At 52.6% G+C, this 27,963-nt stretch overlaps 3 protein-coding genes across 3 annotated transcripts in view; all 3 read left to right on the top strand.

Moving 5' to 3' along the window:
• The window catches only part of MGAT3 (beta-1,4-mannosyl-glycoprotein 4-beta-N-acetylglucosaminyltransferase), a 31,690-nt gene extending 26,225 nt beyond the window's left edge, over positions 1–5,465 (top strand). Inside the window, exon 2 of the mRNA XM_081058644.1 lies at positions 854–5,465. Coding sequence (XP_080914770.1) covers positions 855–2,456 — 1,602 coding nt within the window. The 5' untranslated portion in view covers position 854 and the 3' untranslated portion in view covers positions 2,457–5,465. The remainder of the gene's footprint in view (positions 1–853) is intronic.
• A 5,553-nt stretch (positions 5,466–11,018) lies between these two features.
• Positions 11,019–14,599, top strand: MIURF (mitochondrial elongation factor 1 upstream open reading frame). Its single transcript, XM_081058537.1, has 2 exons — positions 11,019–12,437; positions 14,254–14,599. Exon 2 carries the CDS (start codon positions 14,272–14,274, stop codon positions 14,482–14,484), a length of 213 nt encoding a protein of 70 aa, XP_080914663.1. The 5' UTR covers positions 11,019–12,437; positions 14,254–14,271; the 3' UTR covers positions 14,485–14,599.
• MIEF1 (mitochondrial elongation factor 1) lies at positions 14,254–26,134 on the top strand. The gene is made up of 5 exons (XM_081058535.1): positions 14,254–14,380; positions 19,721–19,871; positions 20,662–20,839; positions 21,033–21,295; positions 21,804–26,134. Exons 2-5 carry the CDS (start codon positions 19,728–19,730, stop codon positions 22,608–22,610), a joined length of 1,392 nt encoding a protein of 463 aa, XP_080914661.1. The 5' UTR covers positions 14,254–14,380; positions 19,721–19,727; the 3' UTR covers positions 22,611–26,134.
• The last annotated feature ends 1,829 nt before the right edge of the window (positions 26,135–27,963 follow it).

Genomic DNA, 27,963 nt, shown 5'->3' with positions numbered 1-27,963 from the left:
GTAAATTTATTTCTACTAATCTGAAAATCTCTTTAATCTATTGATTGAAAAAACCAATTTGATTGAACTTAGTGTTCAGTATAATATTTATGGAAACTATTAAACCAAGATCAGAAAAATGGTATATAAAACCAGTGATACACCTCAAACAGATCAAATTGTTTATGCCTGGAGATCAGTCTAGCACAGAGCATGGGGTAATGAAGGGAACTTTTACTTAATTTTATTCTTCATGTTAGAATTAAATGTCATCCCTTGAGGCTTGTGAATTTTTTTCAGTGGAAAGGTATTCAAAAGATTTATCAATATATCCACACGAAAAGGTAGACAGGTAGAAAGAACAAATGAACAAACAAGAACAGCACCCTGGGCAGTGCAGGAAAGGGATCTCACATCTGCTGCCTGCTCTCCCCCTCCCTTGGGGCCTGTAAGCCCCCTGGGGCAGGTTCTGCATTGAAGGGTTGAGCTTTTCCCGGGATTCATTTTGTTCCTGGAGCAAAGCCTGGTGGTGCAGCTGGGTGGGGTGGGCCAGGTGGAGGAGTGGGCTCCAGGATGTGTGATGACCTGGTGGTCTCTGGGGGGAAGGGCTGTGGGAGGTCCTGAGCCAGGAGGGGCGTTTCCTTGATGGCGTAGCTTCCAGGGATACCGGGTACAGCAAATTGGACTCGCAGGCTTGACTCCTGAGGGGCAGAGGGTGACTTCATGCTGGGCCACCAGCAACTGGCCAGGACATTCACAAACAGGTGGCAGCAAAAGCCTCCTCGAAAAGGTCTTGTTTCGAGAAGGGCCTCAGGCTCCCCTCGCCCAGGAATGCAGACCCCTGACTCGTCTGCTCTCTCCCTCTTTCCTGCAGGATGAAGATGAGACGGTACAAGCTGTTTCTCATATTCTGTATGGCCGGCCTGTGCCTCATCTCCTTCCTGCACTTCTTTAAGACCCTGTCCTATGTCACCTTCCCCAGAGAACTGGCCTCCCTCAGTCCTAACCTCGTGTCCAGCTTTTTCTGGAACAATGCCCCCGTCACACCCCAGGCCAGCCCAGAGCCTGGGAGCTCCGACCTGTTGCGTACCCCACTCTATTCCCACTCGCCCCTGCTCCAGCCACTGTCACCAAGCAAGGCCACCGAGGAACTGCACAGGATGGACTTCGTGCTGCCAGAAGACACCAATGAGTATTTCGTCCGCACCAAAGCCGGGGGTGTCTGCTTCAAACCAGGTACCAAGATGCTGGAGAAGCCCCCATCGGGGAGGCCAGAAGAGAAGGCGGAGGGGGGAGACGGCTCATCTGCCAGGGGCCCAGCCCGGCACCTGCTGAGCGCCCGGGAGCGCACGGGGGCACGGGGCGCACGGCGCAAGTGGGTGGAGTGCGTGTGCCTCCCGGGCTGGCACGGGCCCAGCTGCGGCGTGCCCACCGTGGTGCAGTACTCCAACCTGCCCACCAAGGAGCGCCTGGTGCCCAGGGAGGTGCCGCGGCGGGTCATCAACGCCATCAACGTCAATCACGAGTTCGACCTGCTGGACGTGCGCTTCCACGAGCTGGGGGACGTGGTGGACGCCTTCGTGGTGTGCGAGTCCAACTTCACGGCCTACGGGGAGCCTCGGCCGCTCAAGTTCCGGGAGATGCTGACCAACGGCACGTTCGAGTACATCCGACACAAGGTGCTCTACGTCTTCCTGGACCACTTCCCGCTGGGCGGGCGGCAGGACGGCTGGATCGCCGACGACTACCTGCGCACCTTCCTGACGCAGGACGGCGTGGCGCGGCTGCGCAACCTGCGGCCCGACGACGTCTTCATCATCGACGACGCCGACGAGATCCCCGCGCGCGACGGCGTGCTCTTCCTCAAGCTCTACGACGGCTGGACCGAGCCCTTCGCCTTCCACATGCGCAAGTCGCTGTACGGCTTCTTCTGGAAGCAGCCGGGCACCCTGGAGGTGGTGTCGGGCTGCACGGTGGACATGCTGCAGTCGGTGTACGGGCTGGACGGCATCCGCCTGCGCCGCCGCCAGTATTACACCATGCCCTACTTCCGCCAGTACGAGAACCGCACCGGCCACATCCTGGTGCAGTGGTCGCTCGGCAGCCCCCTGCACTTCGCCGGCTGGCACTGCTCCTGGTGCTTCACGCCCGAGGGCATCTACTTCAAGCTCGTGTCGGCCCAGAACGGTGACTTCCCTCGCTGGGGTGATTACGAGGACAAGCGGGACCTCAATTACATCCGGAGCTTGATCCGCACCGGGGGCTGGTTCGACGGCACGCAGCAGGAGTACCCGCCCGCGGACCCCAGCGAACACATGTATGCCCCTAAGTACCTGCTCCAGAACTACGAGCAGTTCCGCTACCTGCTGGACAATCCCTACCAGGAGCCCAAGAGCACGGTGGAAGGTGGGCGGCGGAGCAGGAATCCCGAGGGAAGGTCACCCGCCAGGGCCAAGTTGGAAGTGGTGGGAGGCTAAGGCTGCAGGACCTTGTAGGGCCAGTGGCACGGCGGGGGGTGGCGCTGCCCCTCTTCCTGTCTTCCTGCCTTCTTCTGCCCTCTGGCGGGATCTTGAGCGGACCAGGAGAGGATGGGTGGGGGAGTCTTCCCTACTGAAACCCTTGTGAATTGGGAGTGAGGCCTTTGAGCCCCCAAAACATCCTTCTTCGTCAGGAGTGGGGAGCCGCTCCCCCCGCCCCCCGCCCACCAGGAGGTGCCAGTGGAGAATGCAGGATGGTTACCGGGGAAGCAAGGGAGGGCAGACAGAGTGGGAAGGGAGCTGCGGGAACTCCCAGTGTGGCCATGTGGCAGCTGCGGTCCAGCTGGGGAGAAGCCCTGCTGTTTCGCCTCGTGGGAGTTTGGACCTGTGGTGGGAAAGGGGCATGCCAGGATTTCCAGGGGCTCTGTAAATAGTTGCATTTCGGCCCAGGAGGAAGAGGGGCACCAAGACAGGAGGGGACAAAACCCAGCAGCCAGCTTGGAGGAAGCCAGCTCAGAGGTGCTGGACCGGAGGGAGCAGGGAACTCCACCTGCCTGCCCTACAGCACACCACTGCGCTGGATGGTACCTATGCTCCCCAGACCCTCCTGAGCTGACAGGTGTGGGGCCCAAGGAGGCTCCGGGAGTCTGCCTTTTCGTTCTGAACCTGGCCTTGACATTCCTTCTTACTTTTTATATTTCTGTCTTGTGGGTTGCCCACTCAGTCCTTGCAAGGCCAGGAGTCCAGTTCTCAGGGTGGGATGGGACCATCAGCCAGCCTAGTAGGTCAGACCTGGGGGTGCCCCATCACCCCTTCCTGCTGGAATCCACAGCCCCAGCTCTCCATGGTATCAAGTGGAGTTACCCTCGTGCCCCTACTTGGTGCTGGGTAGAGGCCCCAAGGCTGTCCTGGGCCCAAGAGGGACATTAAGGCCAGTTATATGTCATCTGATTTCTCTTAGTTTGCCTCATTGGGGCAAGACATGTATCCATTGGAGTAGATTCTAAGCTGCTGTAATTGAGATCCTGAAATACAGTGATTTAAGCAAGACAGAAGCTTGTTTCTGACTTAATGTCTAGAGGGCGATGGTCTGGATGGAGCAGGGCAGCTCTGCTTTCCTCACACACACCTTCCCGTTCAGATAGAGTGGTTGCTCCAGCTCCCACCCCCATGTGCATGCAAGCCTAGGGGAAGCAGAGAGGCAAGCGAAGCACATGCCCTTTCCTGTTACGGGTGTGAGCCAGAGATGGCGCCGTCAGTTCTGATTGCATCTTGCTGGCCAGGACACAGTCACATGGCTACAAGCAGCTACAAGGAAAGCCGGGCTGCCATGTGCCAAGCCTCAGCTTGGGAGTTGTCTTATGGAAGGAGGAGAGGGTGGACACGGGGCACAAAGAGCATCTCTGGCACAGGGGAGAGGGTAGAAATGACTGTTGCCTTCGTAGGATCCTGCTCTCGTGTTCAGAGTTCTTGGAACGCCCTGCTCCTGCCCCCCTCACTGCCAGGCCAGGGCTGGGGTGCAGTGAGAGCCTGCAGTTACGGGAATGGTGAGACCCTCTCCCCGAGGCCCCATTGCATACTTACCCAGCGATGCCAGGGTGCAGAGGCTGCCCGTAGAACGGTACATGTCTGTGTGTGTGCGCGTGTGTATTTATGGGCATGGGTGCATGCTTGTGTGTACTTGTACATGTTTGTGTCGGTGTGTCCCTGTACATAGATGCTTGTGTGTGGATGTGGAAGCAGGACCCAGGCTTCTCTGTCACTGGGACCTGGAGCCTGTGGCCACTCCTGCAGCTCCCCAAAATGACTGAGGCAGAGAGCCCTTGGGGAACCTGGAAAGCAAGGCTAAGGGGGCAGAGTCCATCTGTCTGTCTTTCAGTCCAAGAGATGAGAATCCTGACCTGAAGGCTATACAGCTGAGTGCCCACCTCCCATCCTGTTAACCCCAACCAGATCCTTCTACCCCGTGCCCTCCAGCCTCCAGCACGGACATGCCCCAGGTGTCCCCCGATGGGCCAGAGGAGGAGGGTGGCCCCTTTGCCACAGCTCTGTCTGGGGAAGTGCCCGGTGTGGACATGGTCTGGGGAGCTGGCCGTGGAGCAGCCTGTGGTGGCAGGCATGAAGCAGGCTGAGGGGGTCTGTTGCCCCCACTCGCCCTCCTATCTAGCGGGTGCCCCAAGGGAACCCTTCCCTTAGAGTTACAGCTGTCCCCCTCTTCTATCCCTCTTGGGGCTGAAAAGTGGCTCAAGAGGTCGCCACTAATGCTCACCCCTAGACAGGCAGTCTCTGGGGGCTCCTGAATCGTGCCCGAGTCCCAGCCCAGGGCCTCCCTCCTTGCTGGATTCCTTACCCCATGCTCCTGGCACCCTCCTGCTGCTGCGGGATGTCCCCTTCCCAGGCTGGCCCCTAGTTCAGCAGCTTGGGCAGTGAAAGAAGAAGGGAAGAGCTTTGCCTTTCCTCTCAGACCTAAGAGGGCATGTTTATGGTAATTGTCAAGTGGAGGCCTGTCAGGGGTTGGGGGCCAAGGCATGAGGTTGAAGAGTTTCACGTAATCACATCATACACTGGGAATTTGGGGGCGGTCAGGGGAGCCCTGAGCCACTCCCCCCATAGGAAGGAAAGCAAACTGTGAATGTGAATGCGACACTGGCCCTGTCGCCATCTCTAGATTTCTTTTCCTGGGAACACCAGCCCTATGACCTGGAGACTCAAGGAGGCCAAGCCCACCCACAGGTCCCAGCAGTTCCCAGGGGCAGGCGTGGGCGAGCTTTGAGGGCAAAGGTGACAGTTGGGGTGGGGAGACACGACTTACCCACACAGAAGGCAGGGCCCTGGAAAATGTATAATTTAAGGACACCAATAATAATAGTATTATTTTTTTTGTAAGGGAAATTCAATATGTACATTCTGAAATCATTTTCTCTGTAAATGGTTGGTTTCATTTCACCCTTAAAGGGATGCCTAAAGGAGAAGATAATATTAATAATAAAAACAGCTACAAAGTCTTAAGGGTGTGCGTTTGTGGCTGGTGTGGGGGGAGCCCCGGAGGCAGGGCGGGATGCAAGCAGGTGACTCGGTCTTGCTAAAGCCATCTCACTACAGAGTTGGGTAAGTGTGGCGCGAGCCATCCCCAGGACTAGACGGCTGGTGAGGAGGGATGCAGTTACCTCTACCACCACCAGGGCCATCCTTCCCTCGCCCTGGGGAAAACCGGCCCATCGGAAAGGGAAGACGCCGGCCGGCATTCGCAGAAGGAAGAAGCGAGCCTGGGACTGGCGACACCCATCCTCCCGAGGTGGGCAGGCATCTTTTTGGGAATCTAGGTGCAGACTACTTTGGTGCCTCTACTGTAAGGGAAGCAAGTCTCCCACCATTGTGCTCTGGGGCATCCAGACCAGCGCCCCCGCCTGGGTTGTTTGCTCCCTATGCCTGTCAGGTCCTGAAGTCACACAGCCACTTGGTGGCAGAACAGGCTGGACCTGGATTTACAGCACTGGTCCTGTCATCAACTCTCTGGGGCAGGTGACGACACGAGCCTCCAGGATCGGTCATCTCTCCCATGGAGCTGACCTTGGTTGGGCTTGTGCTACTAAGGCCCTGGAATATGGGGGTCTTCCTGGCGAATTCCTCGGGGACCGTGAATACTGGCCTTGTTCTGGGGAGAGCGCCCTCTGGATATTTCGAAGGAGAGTCCCAGCGATGGTGGAAGTGAGGGACGCCAGTTTGCACTCTCCCTGTGGTATGGTCTCTCCATGTTAGGGAGACCGCAGACGGAGCCGGGAAGGAGTGACCGCAGTGTTGGTGGCCGGAGCAGGGGTTGGTGTCTCCTGAGCACCCACAAAGTGCCAAGCGTTTGACCGGCAGTTGGTGATGGGAAGAAGAGGACACTCTCAATACTCTTGAGCTTTGTAGGAGAGACAGAATTTCCTAATTCCGAAGTTACAGTTCATTTTGACCTCGCTTTGCGGCAGGGGCTCTGGAGTGGGGTGCTCAGTTCTGTAAAGCTCTTAAAGGGTCCCCTTGATCGCTGGCATTTAAAGCAACCTGATTAGGATGCTTAGGAAGCAATTCTGTTTTTGCAAACCAAGTTCACCTCTCACGGAGCCCTTGTGCTAATGCGGTGAAGGAGGTGACCCCGCTCTGTGACAATCAGTCCTGTTCTGACACCCACTGGTCCCACCCCTTTTGCCACACTTGCCTTTCAACTCAGTCCCACACTCAATTACTGACTGTCTCCTGGGCAACAAGCCCTGAGGAAGACACAGAAATGGGCAAGACACATTTTCTGCCCTCTAGGACCTCAAAGTTGTTTGGGAGTAGGCTAGGGTGTCCCGCGGTGCTACTGACATAGTGAGCCAGAGAATTATTTGTGGGGGGCTATCTTGTTCATTGCAATTAAACAGCACCCCTGGCCTCTACCCACTAGAAGCCAGTATCATCCACTCCCCCAAGTGTGGCAGTCAACCATGTCACCACACATTACTGTCCCCTGGGGTGCAAAATCACCCAGGTTAAGAACCACAGGTAGGAGTACACGACTATTGAGCATCTATTGTGTACGTGCACGTACTTTGCACACATTACCTCATGTAATCCTGTAAGGTAGATAATGGAAGTGGTCATTGAAGGGTCAGCTTTTCTCTTGTGGAATTTAATGTATTTGGGGGGTCGGGGCAGGTTCCTCCCACTTTCCAGCCTGGGAGATTGGAGATGCGGGGGCTAGATTTATGGAGACTAAGGGTAGAAACTGCTCAAAGGCACACAGTCCGCCGGCAGGAGTTAGGACCAGGGTCTGTCCACCAGCGTCTCACGGTGTCGCACTGCCTCCTTGTGGGAGGGCGCGGCATGTCAGCCACCTGCGGTGCCCGCTTCCCACCTCGCCTTTCCTCCTTTCTTCTCACGGAACGCCCCGTGGGATTTGAGGCAGATTGTACCAACGCATGCCACAAAATGCAAAAGCAAATATATAAAAATTAGAATCGTGAAAATTAGAAAAGAAAACCAAGCCTAGGAAACATCACAAAATGAGAAAGGCAAAGCTAGAGGAACGTCCAAGTGTCCTCAGCTCTCATCTCTCTATCCCTGCATTCTCTTCTTCTAGAGCTCCTAGCAGATAGGTTGGGAGCTCTGCAAGTCTCCGTACTCCGAGAGTCCAGCTCACATGCTGCACCAAGGACTTCAGCTTCACTTCCTTTCCTGGGCTATGGAAGTTTTTAGCTTGGACTTGAGTCCCAGTTTGAAATGAGCTACTTCATTTTGATTTTCTTTCTGTATGTTAAGGTTCAGTGCTTTGTGATGAAGCTGGGCAGGTATGTCAGAAAGCGTACTCATCGTGACTCTGGTGGGCAGTCAGGTTTTCTCTTCAATTCCTTTTCCTACCCATGTAGGATGAGAAACTCTCAGGGGGCCTGGCAGACTCAGAAGACCACTGAAGCCCAACAGGAAATGGAAAGGAGTGAGCACCCATGGATGAGACAATAGGGAGTGGTGGGGATTGGGGTGAGCTGGGGAGCTCACAGTCTGTCCAAAGGTGGTGGCTGACCCCAGCATAGGTGGGGAAACCAGTGCTGCCAGATCTTCTAAATATTTGACAAGCCTAGAAAGCTGTCTTTTATCATTGTCTGGGGCTTACAAAGCTCTCTGTGGAGCAAGAAGACAATGTCTTGGTCCAGTCCAGCATGTACGCCTCCAGTTGGTCCCTTGAGGATGAGGAGGTGGAGGTGGAGGCTATAATCAGCCTCAGTGATGCTGCCTCATCTGTAAAATGGGTACATTGGTACCCAACCCTCACGGCACTATAGTAGGGATCAACAGGAATAGAGGATGTAAAAGGAAACCAAGTAACATTCATGGAGCGATTGCTCTGCGCTAGGCAGTGTACTCAGCCTTCCTACCCTTCTCCTAAGTCCCGAAACTCAGAGGTTGCATAGGTGGGAAGTACAGATGCTGGGATCTGGGCTCTGAGCCTGTGTATCTGCCTGCCCCCGGCTCCTCACTCCTGCTGCCTGACAAAAGGAGGGTATTCAGCGAACAAGCTTACATTCCCTTCGCCCTTTTCAACACCACCTGGCACAACGTGGGCAGCAAAGATTTCACTCACTTGAAATCTCACTCTTTCTTGTCCAGGAATATCAGGTTTTAGTCTGGTGAATACAGGATCAACGACATCTGATTACGGCAAACTCCATTATGAGGGAGGCGGCTTTCTCTGAGAATGATTTCCAAGTCCCTAGCTGGCTCACATCCTGGAGATTTGCTGATCCAGTTACAGCCAACTCCTCCACCAGCCGGGTAATAATAGTGTCTGTACCTTCATTCCACCCTGGGGCCTCCCCTGGGAGGGCTGGGAAAGCGGAGGTGGGCTGGAATGACTTTTCTGTCTTGTTATCCAGTAGCAATTTCCCTCCAATTTGGGGCAACAAGCAACAGAGGGTCTCAATTTTATAAGGCGTCCTACAAGGCAAAGTAAAGCGAATGAGACTGGTGAGATTCAGGCCTCAGGGTATTCACGCTCTCTGCCTTCCGTAGGCAAGCCTGAGGCCTCCCTGCCCTGCTCCCCTACAGGTAAAGGGGCACCTGGCCTGCTCTCTCACTCCCCCCTTGGTCTCTTCTGTACCGTCATTCCATGTCTCCTCTCCTCAAGGCTAGAACAAGTACCAGCCAACCCCTAAACCCCATTCAACCCAACCCAACACAAGCCCTCTAACAATGTCCCCCATGAACTCTCCTCTCATCTGCCCTTTCCCTTCTCCCCAGCAAAATCAGTCTCCTTCCCACTTCCCGTTTACTCTCCAGTCCTTGCCCTCACAGGGCTGTGATGACACGGCATTGGTGTGTACACGTGCTGGCAGGCAGGAAGAGCTCGATTGGTATTACGTCTTACTGTCCACTGATGACTCTCTCAAGGGATACCGCAGTGGCCTGGGGACTGATCTCCTGCAAGTGTCAGCCTGACAGTCTGGTCCCCAGAAAGCAGCTAGGATGCTCTTTCCAAGAGGCAAGTCTGATCGTGGCACGGACTTCTCACTGCAGTTGGATGAGGGCCACATTCCCAGCTGTGGCCCGCTGGGCCCTGCCTCACCAGTCTCATCTTGAGTCTCTTTTCCTGAATTCTCTGGGCTCCAGTCCTTTGAGCTCTCTGTCTGGACTACTCCTGCCCCTGTTCCATTATGTGGTGAGCTCCCCAAACCCTCTTCCAGAGTTGTAATTGTCATTGCAGAAATCCACTTAACCTGCTTATCTCTCCCTCCATTTTAGTTAGCAAGAGTCAGTTCTAAGGCCTGATTGCTTAGGTGCTTTAATTAATCCCCATTTATGAGTACTGAAACAAAGGCCCAGAGAGGTTGAGAACCTTATTGAAGGTCACCCAGCCATCAGGAGGCAGAGCTGGAATTCACAACTGACCCTAGACTAGAGGTGCTGGTGCAGCAGCCTGAAGCACACCTTGCTGGCTATCACTTCCTCCCTGGCCTACCTCAGGATGCTCACCTGTCCAGCCTTGTGTCTCACCTGCTCGCCTCCATACTGAGTGCTCAAGCCAGGTGGTGCCCACCCCCCTGCTTCTGCACTGGGTCACAGGCTCTTCTGGTTCCACAGCAGCTGCAAAGGCTTTTCTCCTAGTACCTGTCTGTGTACTTGTCTGTCCCCTCCATCAACCCTGGTCTTCTTGAGGACAGGGACTGTGTGTTTTATCTCCACATTTCTGACTCTAGTCCTGGCTCATACTAGGTGCTTACGAAATGGTGAACGAGTGACTACTTGGTGAATACATTGGGAACAATAGTGTTGATTCTCATGGGTCATTCAGCAAAATGTTTTATCCTTTTTTGTCCAATTCACAGACGAGGAAACCAAGGCACCCAAAGTTTAAATCACTTGCCCCATGCTCACCATCACCCTACATGCCCCTTTCAAATTAGACTGGACTTGCCTAGCCTGACTCAGGGGAAATGGTCCATCTCGCCCCAGCCCTCTATCTTTCTGGAAAATGTTCATTCATTCATTCCACAATTTAATGCCTACTATATGCAAGTCACTGTTCTGTTAAACAAGCACTTCCTTCTCGCCCTCAAGGCCATTGCCATCATCACAGGTGAGGCCAGGGGTTATGTCAAAACTGCATTATCAATCAGAGATCCAGAAGGCCCCTTGTCCCGCCAAACGCAGCAGTGAGCCCTGAGATTTGGGATCTCTGGCCTATAAAGTCACCAGGGGTACATATGGGTGCCAGACTCCTGTCTCACTGCCCCCGCTACCCCACCATTGCCACAGAAGTAGGAGGAGCCTGTGAATCTGGAAGCAAAGAAAAAACCCCGAAGAACAAGAAGAGTCTGGGGGAGCTGATCTGAAGGGCAGACCCCCAAAGGACCTCCCTCCATCCCTCCTAAAAATAATATTCTATACAACAGCAGGGTCAGAAGAGACATAGAAAGTCACCTGGTCTTCCAGCTGGAAATATCACCATTTAGATTTATTTGGGTCATAAAATTATTTCTTCAAAGAGCAAAGTAGGGCAGCCTGGAAGAGTAGAAAGAACACGTTTCAGAGGCAGGCAGACTTGGGTTCCACGTGAGCTCTGCTGCCCAGCTCAGTGTCTTAGAGAAATTACTGCACCTCTGTCGGTTTTGGTTTTCTTTTTTTTTTTTTTTTTATTAATTTTATTGGGGTGACAATTGTTAGTAAATTTACATAGATTTCAGGTGTACACTTCTGTATTACATCGTCTATAAATCCCATTGCGTGTTCACCACCCAGAGTCAGTTCTCCTTCCATCACCATATATTTGATGGTTTTCTCATCTATAAAATCAGGTAGGGGCTCAGACCAGCGAGGTGGCAGTGAGGAGGGGAGCTGTCAGATCCTGGAAGTAGAGCCACCAGAAGACTAGGAGTTGATCTCTCTGTTGTGCTTTGCACACTAGAGACCCTCAACAAGGATTTGTTACTTTAATAAATGAATGGCTGGGTAACTGCGCCATAAATGCCCACTCCTGCTGGATACCTTTGAATCCTCACAACAGTCCCAGACTGAGAGAGATTAGGAAATGCTTAGGGCAGCTGTCCTTAAGTGGTGGAGCTGAAATTGGGAGCCAGCTGGGCTTGACTCCAAAGCCCTATACTCCTCATCTTCACTCAGAGCTGGGCACCCAGTGAGCGCTGGAGGAGGGGCCTTACAGATTCCATCAAACGTGGCTCCTGCCTTCAAATCTGGTGAGAGACAGAGAAGCCAGTGGATACGTTAAAAAAACAACAACGAAAATAGCAGTGCCTGGCAAATAACAGGTGCCAATAAATATGTTTTTCTCTGACCAGCTTCAGTGTCCTAACAGTTTGCAGACATTTCTGGGGGGCCGCACCAAAATGTGCTGGATGAGCGGCAAGGAAGAGTCTAGGAAAGACTTGTGGAGGGGGCATTTAAAATGGACCTTGAAGGGTAGGAGTTTGCCAGGAGCCAAGGGGCTTGGGAAGCTGGAATAGCGCGAAGGAATGAAAAGAAAACGATCTGAGAAAATGGGCTTGGAAGAGCTTTGAAAGCTATGATAGGAAATATTATTAGTGTTAGAATTCCCCCAGGTACCCGCATGGCCCCAGCCCGAGGTCAGCAGACGGTGCTGGGGTGTGGGCTGACTTCCTGACAGGCGGCTAGGGGCCTACCGAACGCGCCCCGCGCTCTCGCGCTTGGCCGGCTTCGCCACCGCACCGCCGCCCAGGGAAGAGCGGGGCCTGATCGCTTTCAGCAGGCCAGTCCCTAGGGGACGTCACGCAAGAGGCGGAGCTCAGTGTGGTGGGCAGGGCCCGCTCGACGGGGCGTGGCCCGACGACGTTCCTGGCCCCGCCCCGAGAGAGGCCGTAGCGCGGAAGACCGGAAGTCCGCGCACAAGGTCGTGTCCCGGAAGTGAAGGGGCCATGTTGGTGGGTGACCCGGGGAGAGGTACCGGGCGAGAGGCGAATCCCGAAGAGTGGTAGCGCGCGCAGTCCGCGGGTGAGTGAGGTGGCCGGGGGCCCGGGCTCGCCGATACAACTCTCAGGGCCGCGGCCGGCGCCCCCCAACCAGCCCGGGGCTACCGCGCCCCAGACCGCCCTGGGCATTTCTCTGCGAGGCCGCTCCGTGGCCCCGCACCAGCCTCCGGAGGCCTCCTGGGGCCCCCAAGCCGACCTCCCCCAGCTTCGGGGTCTCCCCACCCGGACTCGGCCCGACCCCCCCCAGGGACCCGCCGGGGCCCAGTCGCCCACTCGCCGAGACACCGTGTAGTAACAGCCCTCGCGTGACAGTCGCCCTCTGCCTCGTAAAGCACTCTTCCTGTTGGCTTTCTGGGTTCATGTCTCCTGGGGGAGGCCCTGGGCCGAGTGGGGCTCTAATGCAGTAGAGGAAAAAGGCACAGGGCAGCGGCGTGCTCAGGTCGCACAGGAGGTCAGCCAGGCCAGCGGCGGTCCAGGTCGGGCTGACCGTCGGCCCAAAGTCCAGGTCGTTGTGCCGAGTACCGACCCCCTCAGGCCCTGTTCTTGGTTTCTGACCGCTTCTTCCCCATAGAGACGCTGTGAGAATCCCCTGTTTCCTTCGGCGTGTCGTTTGAGGCCCTGGTGCGTGCCGGCGCGGGGCTGGGCAGGTCGTGGAGCGCCCGGCAGTGCTGTGCGCGTGGGGAGGCCCCGCGAGTGGGGCCTGTCCTTCCGGGGGGTGAGGCGGGGAGCCGCCCCTGCAGCTGGGGGCCTCTGGGGTTACTGCCCCCTGGGAGCTTCCGTTTCCTCCACTGAAAATGGGGGTGATGACGACGCTGAGATTAATAGAGTGAGACGAGCTGGTACGTGGGAGGTGCTTAGCACACGCGTGGGACACAGTAAACAGTGAGTGTTCGTTGCTGTCGGGGGCCCCGACCCCCTCATAGGCCCCTTGATTTAGATGCTGTACTAGATGACAAAGCACTTGACAAACAGTAACACTCCGCACGTGTGGAGTAAGGATTTCTTGTGACTGGAGGAGGATGGTGGCAGTTTATGTGGAACAGAATGGAATGTGTATTGAGCACGTACAAAGCAGGCTTCGTGGCCCTAGCAATGCTGCGTTTCCCCGAAAATAAGACCGGGTCTCATGTTAATTTTTGCTCCAAAAGACTCATTCGGGCTTACGCTCAGGGGACGTCATCCTGAAAAGTCCTGCTAGGGCTTATTTTCCGGTTAGGTCTTATTTTGGGGGAACACGGTAGCTACCCCGATAGAATGCTTAGTGTGTGCCAAGTGCTGTTCGAAACACGTTTACATCCATTAACTCGTTTACTCCTCATACCGTCCATACGGACAGGATACAGTTTGAATCCCCATCTTGCAGATGAGAAACAGCACAGAGGAGTTAAGAAACTTGCTCAGGGTGATCAGCTCATTAGTGGTGGTGCCCGAGTTCAAGTGCGGCTGAGTCCTTTTCTAGACTACACTGTGGTGAAATTCTGTTGATTACAGGTGCTTTCCGTGCATTATCTGACACAGTTCTCAAAATAACCCTGTGTCATAGGTACTGTTAAATTAATATCATCTTCATTTTACAAGTGAGCAAGCTGATGCTTACAGGAGTTAAGTGCTTTGCCCAAAGTCATATGGCAGGTAAGTGGCAGAGCCAGGATTCAACCCCAGGCAGTTCAGTTTCCAAGCCCTGGCCCTTCCGGGTGATTCAGAGGCTGGGATCTAATCCTAGCCCTTCCACTAAGTCATAACATGACCTTGGGGGGGGTCTCTGAAACCTAGATTGAGAACTCTTGAATTTTAGATTTAATTCTGATTCTAGGCTTTTTTTCCCCTTCTGCTTGTAGCTTGACACCCAGTCCCTCATGGCCCCATGGAGCCGAGAGGCGGTGCTGAGTCTCTACCGGGCTCTGCTGCGCCAGGGCCGAGAGCTGCGCTACACTGACCGGGACTTCTACCTTGCCTCCATTCGCCGTGAGTTCCGGAAAAATCAGAAACTAGAGGATCCGGAGGCCCGGGAGAGGCAACTGGAAAAGGGCCTGGTCTTCCTCCACAGCAAACTGGGGGGGATTATTTAGGACCCTCTCCTTCCCTCTCCCATCCTAATTCCGAGGGAAAGAGGGCAGAGGTGCCGTCTGTAGCCACTCCTGCTCTCTCCTACCCCCACCTCACAGATGCAGTAAGAAGCCTCAGGTAGGTAGACCCTCTTTTTCTGTAGGTTTCATTATTTTTTTCTCATGCAGGAGACCAGGAGAGGGAGACCCTTTCCTGTTAGTGACCAAAGTCCTTTAGTCATTAGAAGTCAATGGAAGAACTGCGATATATTAACAGAAGTTTGTTCCCTCATTGAGAAGAAATAGACCCTGAGTTTCGAGCCCAACCAGAATTGGATTGTTCTCACCATATTATTTCAAGTAGAACATTTTACATACGAAAATGTTAGAAAAGACATTGGTTAAAACTATTAGAGCTCAGTTCCAGCCTGGCTCATTCTTCAGTGCATTCATTTATCTTGTGGGTCAGATCACGTTCCCCAAAGCAACTATATTCTGTCAAAGCAAAGCATAGTGTACAGACATCAGAGGACGGTGTCTGGGTTCACATCCTGGCACTACTGCTAATAGCTGTGGGATTTAGGGCAAATCACTATACTTTCCAGTCCTCCGTTTCCTCATTTGTAAAATGGAGATAATAGTACCTACCTCTTCAGGTTGTTATGAGATTAAATTAGATAGTGCACACACAGCACTTGGAAAGTGCTATTTAATACTAATACTTGGAAGTGGTATTTAGCTGTTTACTCCTGATACCAGTGTTACTAAGAAGTCCCACTGGAACCTAATGATTATATTTAATTCAGCTACTTTCCCAGAGGCCCTCCTGTGGCATTCCGGTATTCTGGTAGGCTCTGGGATAGAGATGAATGATATGGTCCATCAAGGGACTCAGTCTAACGCAGAGATCAGTGGGAAGTAATTCCAGTGTGAGCAGCTCTGTATTAGAGGGTCAGGTACAGAGCGTGGAGACAGGGATGAGGACGTAACGTCTTGGGTAGGTGGTGGTAGGGGATCCCAGGTGGCTGTAGAAAAGAGGACATTTGAGGTGTGCCTCAGACGAGAAACAGCTCGCTGTGCAGATGGGCAAGAATAAGCAAGTGTGGAGGTGAAAACTGCACTTTGTAGTCTGGAAACTTGAGTCTGGCGTGGCTAGAATGGCGCACTGTAAGGCAAGTGGCTGGAGGTGAGGCTGGGCCAGTCCCGAAGGACACTGAATCCCCTGTTGAGATTGTGACATCTGATAGTAGGGGAACCATCCCAGCTTTGTAAGCGGGGGAATGATGTGGGAGGGACGGTGGCAGTGCCAGTGTGGAGAAGACACTGGTGGGAGACACTAGAGGCAGTGAACCTGGCCAGACGAGACTGAGGATGAGGCGGTGGGGTGGCCGCGCATAAACACAACATGTACAGTCGTGGGACTTGGTGACCAGTTGGCGAGGCCGGAGGAGGAGAAAGAAGAATGAAGGGTATCTGAGGTGGAAGGCTCCCCAGCTGGGGGGAGGGTGCTGTTTTGAACTGCCAGAGGGAAAGCAGGAGGAGGAGCTTTCTGTACGGCTTTGGGTTCTCCTCAGCCACTTAGATTGATTGGCAGGCCCACCTTCGGCAGTACGGGGCTGGGTGGGTTGAAGCCCCGGGAGGCTACCTGGGCAGGGGAAGGGTGGTGGGTCTGGCAGTGCAATAGTGAGTCACTGAGTCTTTGTGTTCCTGATGCATGTTGACTGAGTTGGGTTACAGGTTGCTACCGCCACCTCAAAAACACACAGACAAAAAATAGGGTTAATAACTTTTGTGCAACATATACTTACTGTGTGTCAAACACTGCTGGCCCTGGGGACGTGGCAGTGAATGAGCCAAAATGCCCCCAAGAAGCGTACAGAGAGGTTAATGGGACATGTGAGTGGGGTTGCACGCCACTTAGGAGCCCTGTGAACTACTTCTTCCAGCAGCGGGAGCTGTAAATTCACATCTTGGCTGCGCCACTCACTGGCATGGTGACTCTGGGCCAGTGACTCAACCTTTGCTTCAGTTTCTTCATCTGTAAGTTAGAGATAACAGTAGAACTGATGACCTCATGGGATTGTGGTTGTGAGGATTAAGGGAATTCCTGTGTGTGAAATGTCCCGCACATGCTACACACTCAGTGTGTCAGCTAGTCTCACGTGTACTCCAGCCAGATGCGTTTCAGTCATGTGACTTTGTCAAGTAAAATAAGTTGGAATTTTCATAGTTCTGTGCTGTCACCCTAGGAAGCTGCAGGGCCTTCATTACTCATCACCCCCACTATGTTGAGGTGATGAGTATTTCTATTCCCACTTTTGTATCTAGGGAGACAGGTTAAGCAACTTGCCTGAAATGGTGGCAGTGCTTCTCCAGCCCCTGCCCTGCCCACCAGGTCAATGTTCCTTCTTTAAAATAGTTTAACCATTTCTTAAGGTACAGTTCAGTAGTGTTTTAAGAATATTCACATTGTTAAATCACGATGGGTATACTTGAAACTAATATAATTTGTTTGCTATATTTTAATAAAAATTTTTAAAAGAAGAAAATTCATTGTTCACCTGTAACTAACATAAAATAATATTGAATGTCAACTGATTAATTGAAAAAAAGAAAAAAGAATGTTCACATTGTTGTGTAACAGATCCCCAGAACCTTGTCATTTTGCAAAACAGAAACTCTACATGCATTAAACAACAGTGCTCCTTGGTTGCCCTGAGCAGCCAGGCCCCTCTCTCCTTGCCAGGCAGAGATCCTGTCTCCTCGTCGGCTCCAGGCTAGTGCAGCAGAACCTGAGTGGAGGGTGGACAGTGGAGAAGCACTTTCAACAGAAACAAGTGAAGTTCTAAAATCAGAACTTCTATCTCCCCGTTGGAGTTCGTGGATGCTCTCTCCTCTTCCAGGTCACCAGGCCGTTGCCATCACCTGGGCGTTGGATGCGGGGAGCATATATGTATTGCGCTAGAGTAGGAAAAGCCTTTTCCCAGGCCTGCTCAACTGAACAGTTTGGATCTCACGCCCAGGGTAGCGTCAGTGTGAGTTTGAGAGGCCATGCTTAGCCCCGTCTCAGAGGTCAGATGTAGCTCAGAGGACAGTCTGGATTGCCGACTGGAAAAGACTTCCTGATAGCCCACGTTTGTGGAGTACCTTTACAGTTTTATAAAGTGTTCATGTACAGTATTTTAATAGATGTTTTTCCTCACTACAACCCTGTGATTTGTGCCATGCGGGTATCATTAGCCCCTTTTCGTAGCTGAAGGGATAAGGAACTCAGTTGAGGTCACCCTGCTCGTAAGTCAGAGCTCAAAGACAAGTACTCAGTCTCAGGATTTCTGACTTGAAACCCCAGGCTCTTTTTCTGTTCTGCCACCTCACCGCCTTGCCCTTACCAGTCATCCGATGGCCCAAGGACTAAATGGCGCAGGGAGGACATGCCCTTCTAGTCTGCTGCGTCACGTCCAGGGATCATTTAGAGGGTGCCTGCATCCAGTGGTTCTCTCTATTGTCAATATATCAATAAAGGTTCGTTTGTGTTAAAAAAATAAAAATAAAACAGTGGTCATGGTTACGTGTAGGAACTGTATAATAATGTTCTGCGTGGTCCTGATTGGCTGACTGCCTCGGCTGAGTTTGGTATGTCCTGTCTCTGTCTTCGGCCACTGGGGGGAGGATGACTAGTGTCCTTGCCTGACCCACCTGTAAATACAAAGTTGGACGCTTCTTGGCCTTGCTTGCTCTGTGCATTTGAAGTGGGAATATATTTCATTTGGCCAAGTGGTCTCATATGTCCCTAAATGTGAAGCTTCTGATGATTGTCAAAGGGAGAGAGAAGAAAAGACCACCAAGGTCGCAAACTCTAGTTAGGAAAAAAATGTTTTTGGACTTGACAATGACTCTTCAATAACTCAATTGCTGAAATAAGTAGAGTCAGAAATGTTTCTTCTCTTTGTGGGGTGGGGAGGCTTGAGATGTGAAATTAGCAATCCCCAGTTGTAAGATGGTATTAGAATGTTGCTTTACACTGGAAGATGCACCCAGCGAGCTGTCTCCCTCTGCTGCCCCCCATTCTGGGTCCATTGGGATCCTGAATGGTACATGACTGCATTTTCCCCTATGTAATTCCTGGTGTGCAGGACACAGGAGGTAGACGAGAGCCGTGGTGTCAAGAGCAGTATTGGGATCTGAACCACTTTGCCATCCTTTACCTGGGTTGGGCCCAGGGTTCTCCCCCCGTGGGAAATGGGCTGATTTGGGGAGTAGGGGACCTTCAGTAAGGACGAGTCCGTTGCCCGGGAGCAGTGTGTGCTGGTCTCACTTGAGCACATATGGAGGCCAGCCTCCTCTGTCTGTGCCCCACGACTCCTGTGGGGTGTCCACGTTTTCAGTTCATTTTCCAAGTGCAGTTGAGCAGATGGAGTTTTTGTGTTTCAGTCCACAGCCAAAGCGACAGGATCCTTTGTGTTTGATCTCAGTCTTACAGTCGCAATTTCACCTGAGCTTTTTGTGGTTCCCCTGCACACTTTCCCCAAGAAACAGCATTTGTCAGGTGGCAGTATCCACAGAGGCTTATTTTCTTCTGTGGACCTTTCTCACATGTGGATTTGTAGTCATGTCTCCGTGTGCAGGGTGTTTGGTCCGTGTCATTTTGTGGGGTTTTGTTTTTGCAGAAAGTAGATAGACTAGGAAGAGTTCGATGTGGGTGAGGGTAAGCATGACACAGTAGGAAACGCATCATACGAGGAGTTGGGAATCCTGAGTTCTGAGGTGGCTCTGCCATTTCCTTTGTCTGGACCTCTAGCAAGTCACCTCCCTATGTGTGAAGTGATGCTATGGGATTAGATGAGCCTCTTCTAATCTATTAGATTGGACCTCAGACCTAACCTTCCATGAAGCAGTGGCCAAAGCATCAGAACACAATCTGCGTCCTCACGTTGGGGAGGGGTAGGGAGAGGGTTGTATGGCGTGGGCGGGTACTTCACTCTAACGCAAGAAAGGACTGAAAGGAGCTTCCTGCTTCCCAGTCTCAGCAGATCAGTGGAGAGGTTGTCCAGCAGTAGGCATCTTCCGTTCCCCCGGCATCCAGATACGTCATGGGACGTGTATCTCCCTCTCGACCCAAGACCTTGCAGTGCTAGAGGCAGGACGATTTGCTGGAACTCACAGAACCTGAACTGGTTGGGGACTGGCCTGCTAAGGGAGATAAGAGGGACAGTTCCCCGGGTCCCAGGCGGTGATGGCTGTGTTCTGCCTTCATCCTCAGGTGAGCGATGGCAGGCGCTGGTGAGCGCAAAGGCAAGAAGGATGACAATGGCATCGGCACCGCCATTGATTTTGTGCTCTCCAATGCCCGGCTGGTGCTGGGGGTGGGTGGAGCAGCCATGCTGGGCATCGCTACACTGGCGGTTAAGCGGGTAAGTGCCCAGGCCAGGGGTGGGGGAGGTGGGGAGGCTGCCCGAGCGAAGTGGAGCTGAGCTGGACGGCGACTTGCACACTACCCGAGGGAGGGGAACATGGGCACTTGGATCAGACGAGACCTTAAGAGCCTTCAGTGCAGCCCCTGCTAGGTCTCTGCCCTAAAGAACTCGTTGGAGATACAAATAAAGAAGCTATCCCAGCCAGTAAAAAGTCCTCCCTTGACTACCTTGTTTAAAATAGCAACACCCCCACCACATAAACACTTCCTATTTCCTTTTCCTCCTCTCTTTTTCTTCATGTTTATCTCTGCATACTTTGTATTTAACTTTTTTATGTGTTGCCTGTGTCCCTTTTCTAGACAGAAAACTCCATGAGGGCATGGATTGGGTCTTTCTGTTTAGCGCTTTACTTTTTGTACCTAGAACAATGCCTGGCACATAGTAGCCACTCAGTAAGTCTGTGTTAAATCCATCAGTGTTCACCATTACATTCATAAGATACAGTGTTGTATAGTCAGGAAAATGTACCATCAGGTAGGATCCTAACTACATAAATACATTTTTCCAGAAAGAAATATACTAAAATGTTAACATTTATCTCTGGATTGTGACATTATGGAGAAATCTGTTTCTTACTTCTATCACTTAGTACTTCCTGAGCTTTTCTACATGGAGACAAGTATTCCATAATCTAGAATAAAACAAAAGTACAGAAAAATAGTAGTTTGAAACTCACCAGGGCAAAACAGGAAGGAAGGTACATGTGCAGGGTCCTCTGCTATTTCAGATGTACGATAGGGCGATCAGTGCCCCTACCAGCCCCACCCGCCTGAGCCATTCTGGGAAAAGGAGCTGGGAGGAACCAAACTGGATGGGCTCCCCGCGACTGCTGAACAAGGACATGAAGACAGGCTTGAGCCGCTCCCTGCAGACCCTTCCCACAGACTCCTCGGCCTTTGACACAGGTGAGAAAGCCTGTTGTCCCTCTGGGTCTTACCTCTGGACTGTTGGTGCTGCTTCTGCATTTAGCAAACATTTCTTGGGCACATATATGCCAGGCCCCGTGTTAGCACTTGCCGTTTGTGCCAAGCCCTCCTTCTTTCTGGGGCTGAGGAAGCATGGGAAGAGCTCACGTGCCTCTCTCTCTTGCCTTGGCAGATACATTCTGCCCACCCCGGCCCAAGCCATTGGCCAGGAAGGGCCAGGTAGACTTGAAGAAGTCACGACTCCGCATGTCCCTGCAGGAGAAACTTCTTTCTTACTACCGGAACCGGGCCGCCATCCCTGCCGGTGAGCAGGCTCGGGCCAAGCAAGCTGCTGTGGACATATGTGCCGAGCTCCGGGGCTTCCTGCGGGCCAAGCTGCCGGACATGCCACTTCGGGACATGTACCTGAGTGGCAGCCTGTATGATGATCTGCAGGTAACAGGCTGGTTCTCACCAAGGGTGGGGGTGGGTCCGGACTCAGATGCTTCTCAGTAGTGCTGGTGGGACAAGAAGGTCAGTGTCCCAGGCTGGCCAGAAAGACGGAACTCCGCACCCGTGGGAGCATGTAGAGAGCTCTGTCTTGAGTCGTCTTGAACCCTTTCTTGTTGTTCAGTCATACAACTTCTAGGAAACTAAGATGCCACCTCCTTTCTGTATTCTTGTCCCTGTCTCGCTACTGTTCTGTCTTCTTGGGCCTTCAGGACTTGGGGGATGTCCTGTGTACGTGTCCAGAGACGATGTGGCATGTGGAATGAGCACGGGCCCTGGTGTCCGACAGCCCGGGCTCTAAGTCCTCACTCTAGCTGTGTCAATACAGCGACAGGAAAGAACTCTTAGTTCCTTTTATGGTTGGGGGAATACAAGGTGGTGGGACCTGTGTTTGGGGCAGCTTGTCTCTCAGGCAGATGAAATCCCTCAAAGCCTTTGTCATTTGCCCTGACAGGTGGTGACAGCCGACCACATCCAACTCATTGTGCCCCTTGTGCTGGAGCAGAACCTGTGGTCGTGTATCCCTGGCGAGGACACCATCATGAATGTCCCTGGCTTCTTCCTGGTTCGTCGTGAGAACCCAGAGTATTTTCCTCGTGGTAGTAGTTACTGGGACCGCTGTGTAGTAGGGGGCTACCTCTCCCCAAAGACAGTGGCAGACACGTTTGAGAAGGTAGTGGCTGGCTCCATCAATTGGCCGGCCATAGGGTCCCTCTTGGACTATGTGATCCGACCGGCGCCACTCCCAGAGGCCCTGACTCTAGAAGTGCAGTATGAGCGTGACAAACACCTCGTCATTGACTTCCTGCCATCAGTGACCCTCGGTGACACTGTCTTGGTGGCCAGACCACACCGGCTAGCCCAGTATGACAACCTGTGGCGGCTGAGCTTGCGTCCTGCTGAGACGGCACGCCTGCGGGCTTTGGACCAGGCCGACTCAGGCTGCCGTTCTCTTTGCCTCAAGATCCTCAAGGCCATATGCAAGTCCACTCCGGCTCTGGGCCACCTCACTGCCAGCCAGCTCACCAACGTCATCCTCCACTTGGCCCAGGAGGAGGCTGACTGGTCTCCAGATGTGCTGGCTGACCGCTTCCTGCAGGCCTTGAGGGGACTCATCAGGTACCTGGAGGCCGGAGTCCTGCCCAGTGCCCTCAACCCCAAGGTGAACTTATTTGCAGAGCTCACCCCTGAAGAAATCGACGAGTTAGGATACACTCTCTATTGCTCGTTGTCTGAGCCGGAGGTGCTGCTACAGACGTAGGGCAGGTGATGGCCAGAGTGGGGGTTGGGCGGTCAGGCCCTGGCTTCTGCGTTAGAAACACTTGGCTACGTAGTTGGTGCCTCGTTGGGTCCCTCGGTGCCTCCTGTCTTGCTGGTCACCGCCCTGGTCACTTCATGCTGATTAGAATGACATCTCTTAATCTCCTATTTTCTGAAACCCAACCCTTTCTATTTTTGTTACCAAACACTGTGCTCCTTACTCCTCCCCTCCCCCTGCTCCAGGCTGGCTTTTCTGGAATGAATTGAAAGGTGGAGCAGTAACCTGAGCTGTCGAGACCACTTGGTGTTTTGCAGGCGGCCCATGGTTCTGCTCCTGTCTGCCCTGCCTTGCCTTTTGGCCTGTTCCTCTTGGTGTCTTCTCTGTCTTTCCCTCTTGTTCACGCCTTCTGTTTTGCTCCTTTCCTTGGATAAACCTGCCTAATCAAGATGTTGCCTTTTAGTTGAAATGTCACTGAAGTTGTGATTGCCTGTGTCCTAGCTGAACTTGGCACAGAGCGCTCAGACAGTATTTAGGGTTTCTGGGGCTAAAGTGGAAGAGCTGGCCTTTGCCCCAGGTTCCTGGGAAAGCAGCCCATCCCGCCATCACCTGACCAAGTGCCGAGAAGGTCTTTCATGGGAACACTGGTACTGACCCACACAGGACCGAAGGCTCACGCTGAACTGGATGCAAAGTGATTGAGAGATTGTGTTTCTTAGTGGCCATCAGTGAGAGTGCAGGGTCGGGGAAGCGGACACGCTCACGGTCACCTGGGAGAGGGTCAGTGTGCCTGAGCTCTGCGCCCCATCCGCCCCATCCGTGGCTGGTCCAGGCCAACGCCATGGGGTGCAGGAGTCACGAGGGTGGGAAGGGGCTGCAAGGGCAGCACCTCTGCACGAGCGTTCTCGTTCACCCGCTTCCTTGCCTTACTGCCAATTAAGACGAGGCCTTCCAGGACACAGCCCTAGCGGTACAGGTTAAAGGGAGGTTGACAGGCGGCTGAACCTGGGCTGGAAAATCCAGTCACCAGTTGGGGCTCGGTGACCATGTTTCTCCCCTGTCAGGCCCTGTCTTTCTAGGATGTGCCCTTAGAGCAAGAACAGGCCCAGCAGTCTGCCATAGGAATGGGAGAGGGCTGTTGGCTGAACTCTCTGGGCACCTCCAGAGGTCAAGGGCAAGCAAACATGTGCAGGACCCCTTCCCCCCCACCCCCAATCACCCAGCAGCTGGGGAGATCGGTGCTACCCAGGAAGCGAGCACATGGATAAAACTTGAGGGCGGTAGGGACTTCCTCCGTTCCTTCTTGTTTCCTGCTGCTAAAATTGCACTATTTATTGCAATGTAAAAAGTATCCTGAGGGTGGGGAGGAGCGTTTAATACACAATGCCAGTGCATCTTCTCGTTTTGTGGTGTTTTTCTTTTGTTTGTGGCAAGAGCCTGATGATAATTCTGTTTCCAATCTGTATTTTGTTCCAGTATTTTCCAGTATTTTGTTCCAGTATTTTGTTCTCCTCCCATCAAGTCTTATTTTTTCTATTCTTACTACCTCTCCATCAGTGAGATTCTGGTGAAGCTCTGCAGCTGTCTCATTCCTTCCCAATGACAGCGACATGAAATAACTCTTTAAATAGCATTGAAACCTCAGCTACTCTCTAGGAATTTAGGTTAGAGATGCCTGTCCCCTTTTGTCATGGCTTAGGAAGCTGAGAACTAGGGTCAACCATGGCTATATTTGGGGAGTCTTCCTGCCTCTTCTGTGTATGCAAGGATTTCTTAAAGTGGTTCAGTTGTTTCACTTGTAGGAAGGTATTGAGAGAATGCAAAATACAAAGCCCAGAACCCTGAGAAAGATTCTCCACCCTGGCTGTTCATCAGAATCAAACGAGTTTAAAACCGTCTATATGCCTGAGTGCTGCCCTGGTGAGTGGTGTGGAGGGTCCGGGGTGGAGCCTGGCGTGGCATCAGTAGAGGGGAGGGACCGGCAGGCTGAGAAGGTGTTGCAGAAGCACGGGTTGTTATTCACTGACATAAAGGGTTTGGTTTTCCCAGTGTATTATAAAACCTACAACTTTCCCAAGCTGGTGTTTCCAACCAAATTCCATATAAAACGTTGGAGACCTCAAAAAGGAAAAGACTTTTTCAAGAGCAAGTCCCAAATTCTAAAGCTAAGTGTAACCGTGATTTGAGTTGATCTCCTCTTAAAGAACATCTTTCTAAGGGCATCTCTGTCTCTTAACTATGTTTCACAAAACCAAAAACCATAACTTTGCCGTGTCACAAGCAAGAAGAACCTTTTAGAAGTCCGCAGAACTAGAAGCGGTGGGAATTCCTGGCCCTGGTCCTGGTGGTTTTGCTGACCGACTGGGCAGGCCTGATTGGGAAATATGGAAAACAGTCAAGTGCTTTGAGATTCTTGGATGGAAGAGGGCAACATTCTGCCCACCTCCACCACCCCCTACCCCGCCCCAGTCTTTGGGGAAAGATGTCGTGCCTTTCCCCGCCATTCTGCCTTTGTACTCAGTAACTCGCACCCTTCTGGAAGTAATAGCATCTGGTCCTACTTTTCCATCTGGACATTTTTTTTGCACCATCTAGGTTAGCAAACCACTTAGTTAGCTAATGCTTAAAAAATACACTTATCATCTTGAAAACCTAATCAGTTCCAAAGTGTATTTTGGTTCTCCCTGTCGCCCCTTCCTAAAAAATGAGTTCAGGACAACAGTATTTTTGTATACTTGGTTGTTACTTTTTTTTTCCTTACCCCAAATAAAATAATTGAAGCTCATGTTTGGAAAAGCTGTGTTGAGGCCATAGTCTTTCCCCGGGGTCTCGGCCCCTAGTAGTCCACCGGTTCACCCTCCCGATTAGCTGAGTTTGCTTCCTTGAACTCCACTCAGGCTGAGAGCGGAAATGGTTTTGATGAGGAATCACTTTCAGGATCAAAAGACCCCGGAGAGGTCCCGAGGCGTTTCTGTAAGGAGGGGTTCCTGCATGTGTCCAGAGTCCCTTGCCATGGTACATCTTCCTTGAGATGATGAACCTGGCTGAGAATGTCTGCTCTCACAGGATTTGTTAGTACTCTCGCCTTCCTGCTAAAGCTCAAGGCCAAAAAGAATGGTAAGACACACTTAGGACTAGAGCCGTGAGGCTGTATCCCTGTAGACACTGCTGATTCTGAGCGGCCAAAATACCAGAGACATGGGTTCTGGGGTTAACTGCATACAGTGTGTTGTTAACCTTTTCGTTTTGATTACCTTTTAGTCTTTAAATTCCTAGTCGCTGAGGCCAAGTCCACAACTTGCCCTCTAGTCGCTTGCCATTCAGTAGCAGTTGATACGTTTGGCTGGTAGGTTTGGAATCGGTCACCAGGCTTTCTGTCCTGTCTTGGTGAGCTCCATATAGAAGCAGCTTAGCCCGGAGACCCAGAGAACTGCTGTCCTTTTTCTACTGAGGGAGGAAATGAAGCTGGGGAACCTGATGTCCTTCCACAGCATGGGAAAAAGAAAATAAAAGCCTCCTTTCCAACAGCTTTGACTTTTGTGTGTGGCATGAAACGTTTTCCTACAGGAGTGGTACAGGTTCTTCATTTCAGCTAGAACTTTTGAAGTGCTTGATCTAGGTGTCCATAATAGAATGGATGGGACGAGCTGCCCTAAGAGTCCTTCTTCCATGGCCTCTGCGTCAAAACTGGGGCAGTGTTACTTCTTTAATTCTCAACTACTTGCCTGGTCATCGCTCAGGAGGCACTGACGTACAGTAGGAGGAGGCCATGCCGCGGGTCCTTAGTGACGCCTTTGGAAGACTTCCCTAGTGGCTTAGGGCTTCTTACTGCCTTGGCCCTGAAAGACTGGACACGTCTGGGTATCCTGACACTTGGGATTCTCCAATGGGAAAGAAAAAGCACACTCACCCAGCATCCAGTGTGCTTTGCGTGTAGCAGTTGTTTACAGTTACAGTTTCATCTCAGTAAATGATAGGAGTCCTCTGAGGATGCAGGGTGGTGTAATGGCGACGGGGCGGGGGTCCTGGGAGGTCGGGGTTAGAAGTCCCGAGGTCGAATAGTAATTGTATGTTGAACACTTAGATCAAGTACCGGGCACTTTGCTCAGTGCTTTACACGTACATGATTTTACTTCATTCTAAGGGTAAGGATACCAATCATTAGCCTCATCTTACAGACGAGGAAACGGGCTCCGCGAGGATAAGTCACTTGACCAAAACGTCTCAGCTGATAAGTGGAAGGGCCAGGACTCTTGGGTTGGCCCCTCAAATCATCTTCTAACTCCTACCCCATGGGGCCTTCCCTGGGGGCTCTGGCAAGACACCTCCTCCCCATTTGTCCTCAGTTTCCCATTGTAAAGAAATCGCTAAGCTAGATGAAGTCAGTGAATGGTGTGTAGTTCTCCGGGACAATGCTCGCCAAACGTTTTGACATCACAGCCCTCACAGAAATGTATCTGTACGGCCCACGAAATGAATGGCGGCGAAACCCAGGGTGTCCCTCCCCACGGTGCCTGACGGGAGGGGACTGGAAGGTGGCAGAGAGCACTTCTACCGTCTTCCCGGTAGAGAGCAAGTTGCCGGCCCCCTTACGCCAACTGCCGCTTCCAAACGCAGGAACCCCGCGTGGGCGTGGGCTCTTCCTCGCAGGGCCACGGGGAGGACTTGCTGGGAAGGGGTCGTGCCTGGGAGTCACAGAACGGGAAGTCTGCTGCAACTGCCCCAGAGGGAGAGGTCCCAGTTGAATCAAGTCTCTACCTGCTCCTAGAGAAACTGAACTTCATAAACCAAAAGACGTTCCCCTGTGATAAGACTGCATACTTTTACTAGGCTGCAAACGTTTGGGAGAAGGGATATGTAAGAATGTCGCAGGTTGGCCCACGGGATGAAGCATCTTCCCGGCCCTACGGGGCTCAGAGCAAGACGCAGGGCGAGCCTTTCCCGCTGGTGGGCGTGGATCAGACGACCATTCCCTTGAGGTCCTCACACTTCCCCTTCAGCCACCGAAGGGCTTGCGTGTGATGAAATCGCACACAAAACGACATTTCCTTTTGCCTAGTTTCATCCTCCGGACTCAACCTGCAGTAGTTCGGAGCTTCACTGAGGGCGGCAAGAAGCTGGGGCCTGACGCCACTGTTTGGGACGCACTGGGTTGGAACCCGTCATGGCCAGCTACCAGCCCGGCTGCCGAAGCCACTGCAGACAGAGGAGCAGCACGGGGAAGAGGGGGCAGACGGGAGACCCCAGGAGGGACACGCATCGAGCCGAAACCTCCCCTTCCCGCGCGGACCCCGGGCCATCTCACCGAACAGCCCACCCTCCTCAGCGCCTGAGCCAATAAAAACACGAGAAATAC

Source organism: Rhinolophus hipposideros, assembly GCF_964194185.1.
Source record: "Rhinolophus hipposideros genome assembly, chromosome: 9".
Classification (NCBI taxonomy): domain Eukaryota; kingdom Metazoa; phylum Chordata; class Mammalia; order Chiroptera; family Rhinolophidae; genus Rhinolophus; species Rhinolophus hipposideros.
Note: the sequence above shows the minus strand (reverse complement) of the source record. Positions and strands in the feature narration are given on the sequence as shown.

Excerpts from the sequence above, each read along its gene's own strand:
- MIURF (XM_081058537.1), top strand. The coding sequence starts at position 14,272 with ATGGCCCCATGGAGCCGAGAGGCGGTGCTGAGTCTCTACCGGGCTCTG.
- MIEF1 (XM_081058535.1), top strand. The coding sequence starts at position 19,728 with ATGGCAGGCGCTGGTGAGCGCAAAGGCAAGAAGGATGACAATGGCATC. Across the intron at positions 19,872-20,661 it reads CTACACTGGCGGTTAAGCGG|ATGTACGATAGGGCGATCAG; the intron begins GTAAGTGCCCAG and ends CTGCTATTTCAG. Across the intron at positions 21,296-21,803 it reads GCCTGTATGATGATCTGCAG|GTGGTGACAGCCGACCACAT; the intron begins GTAACAGGCTGG and ends TTGCCCTGACAG.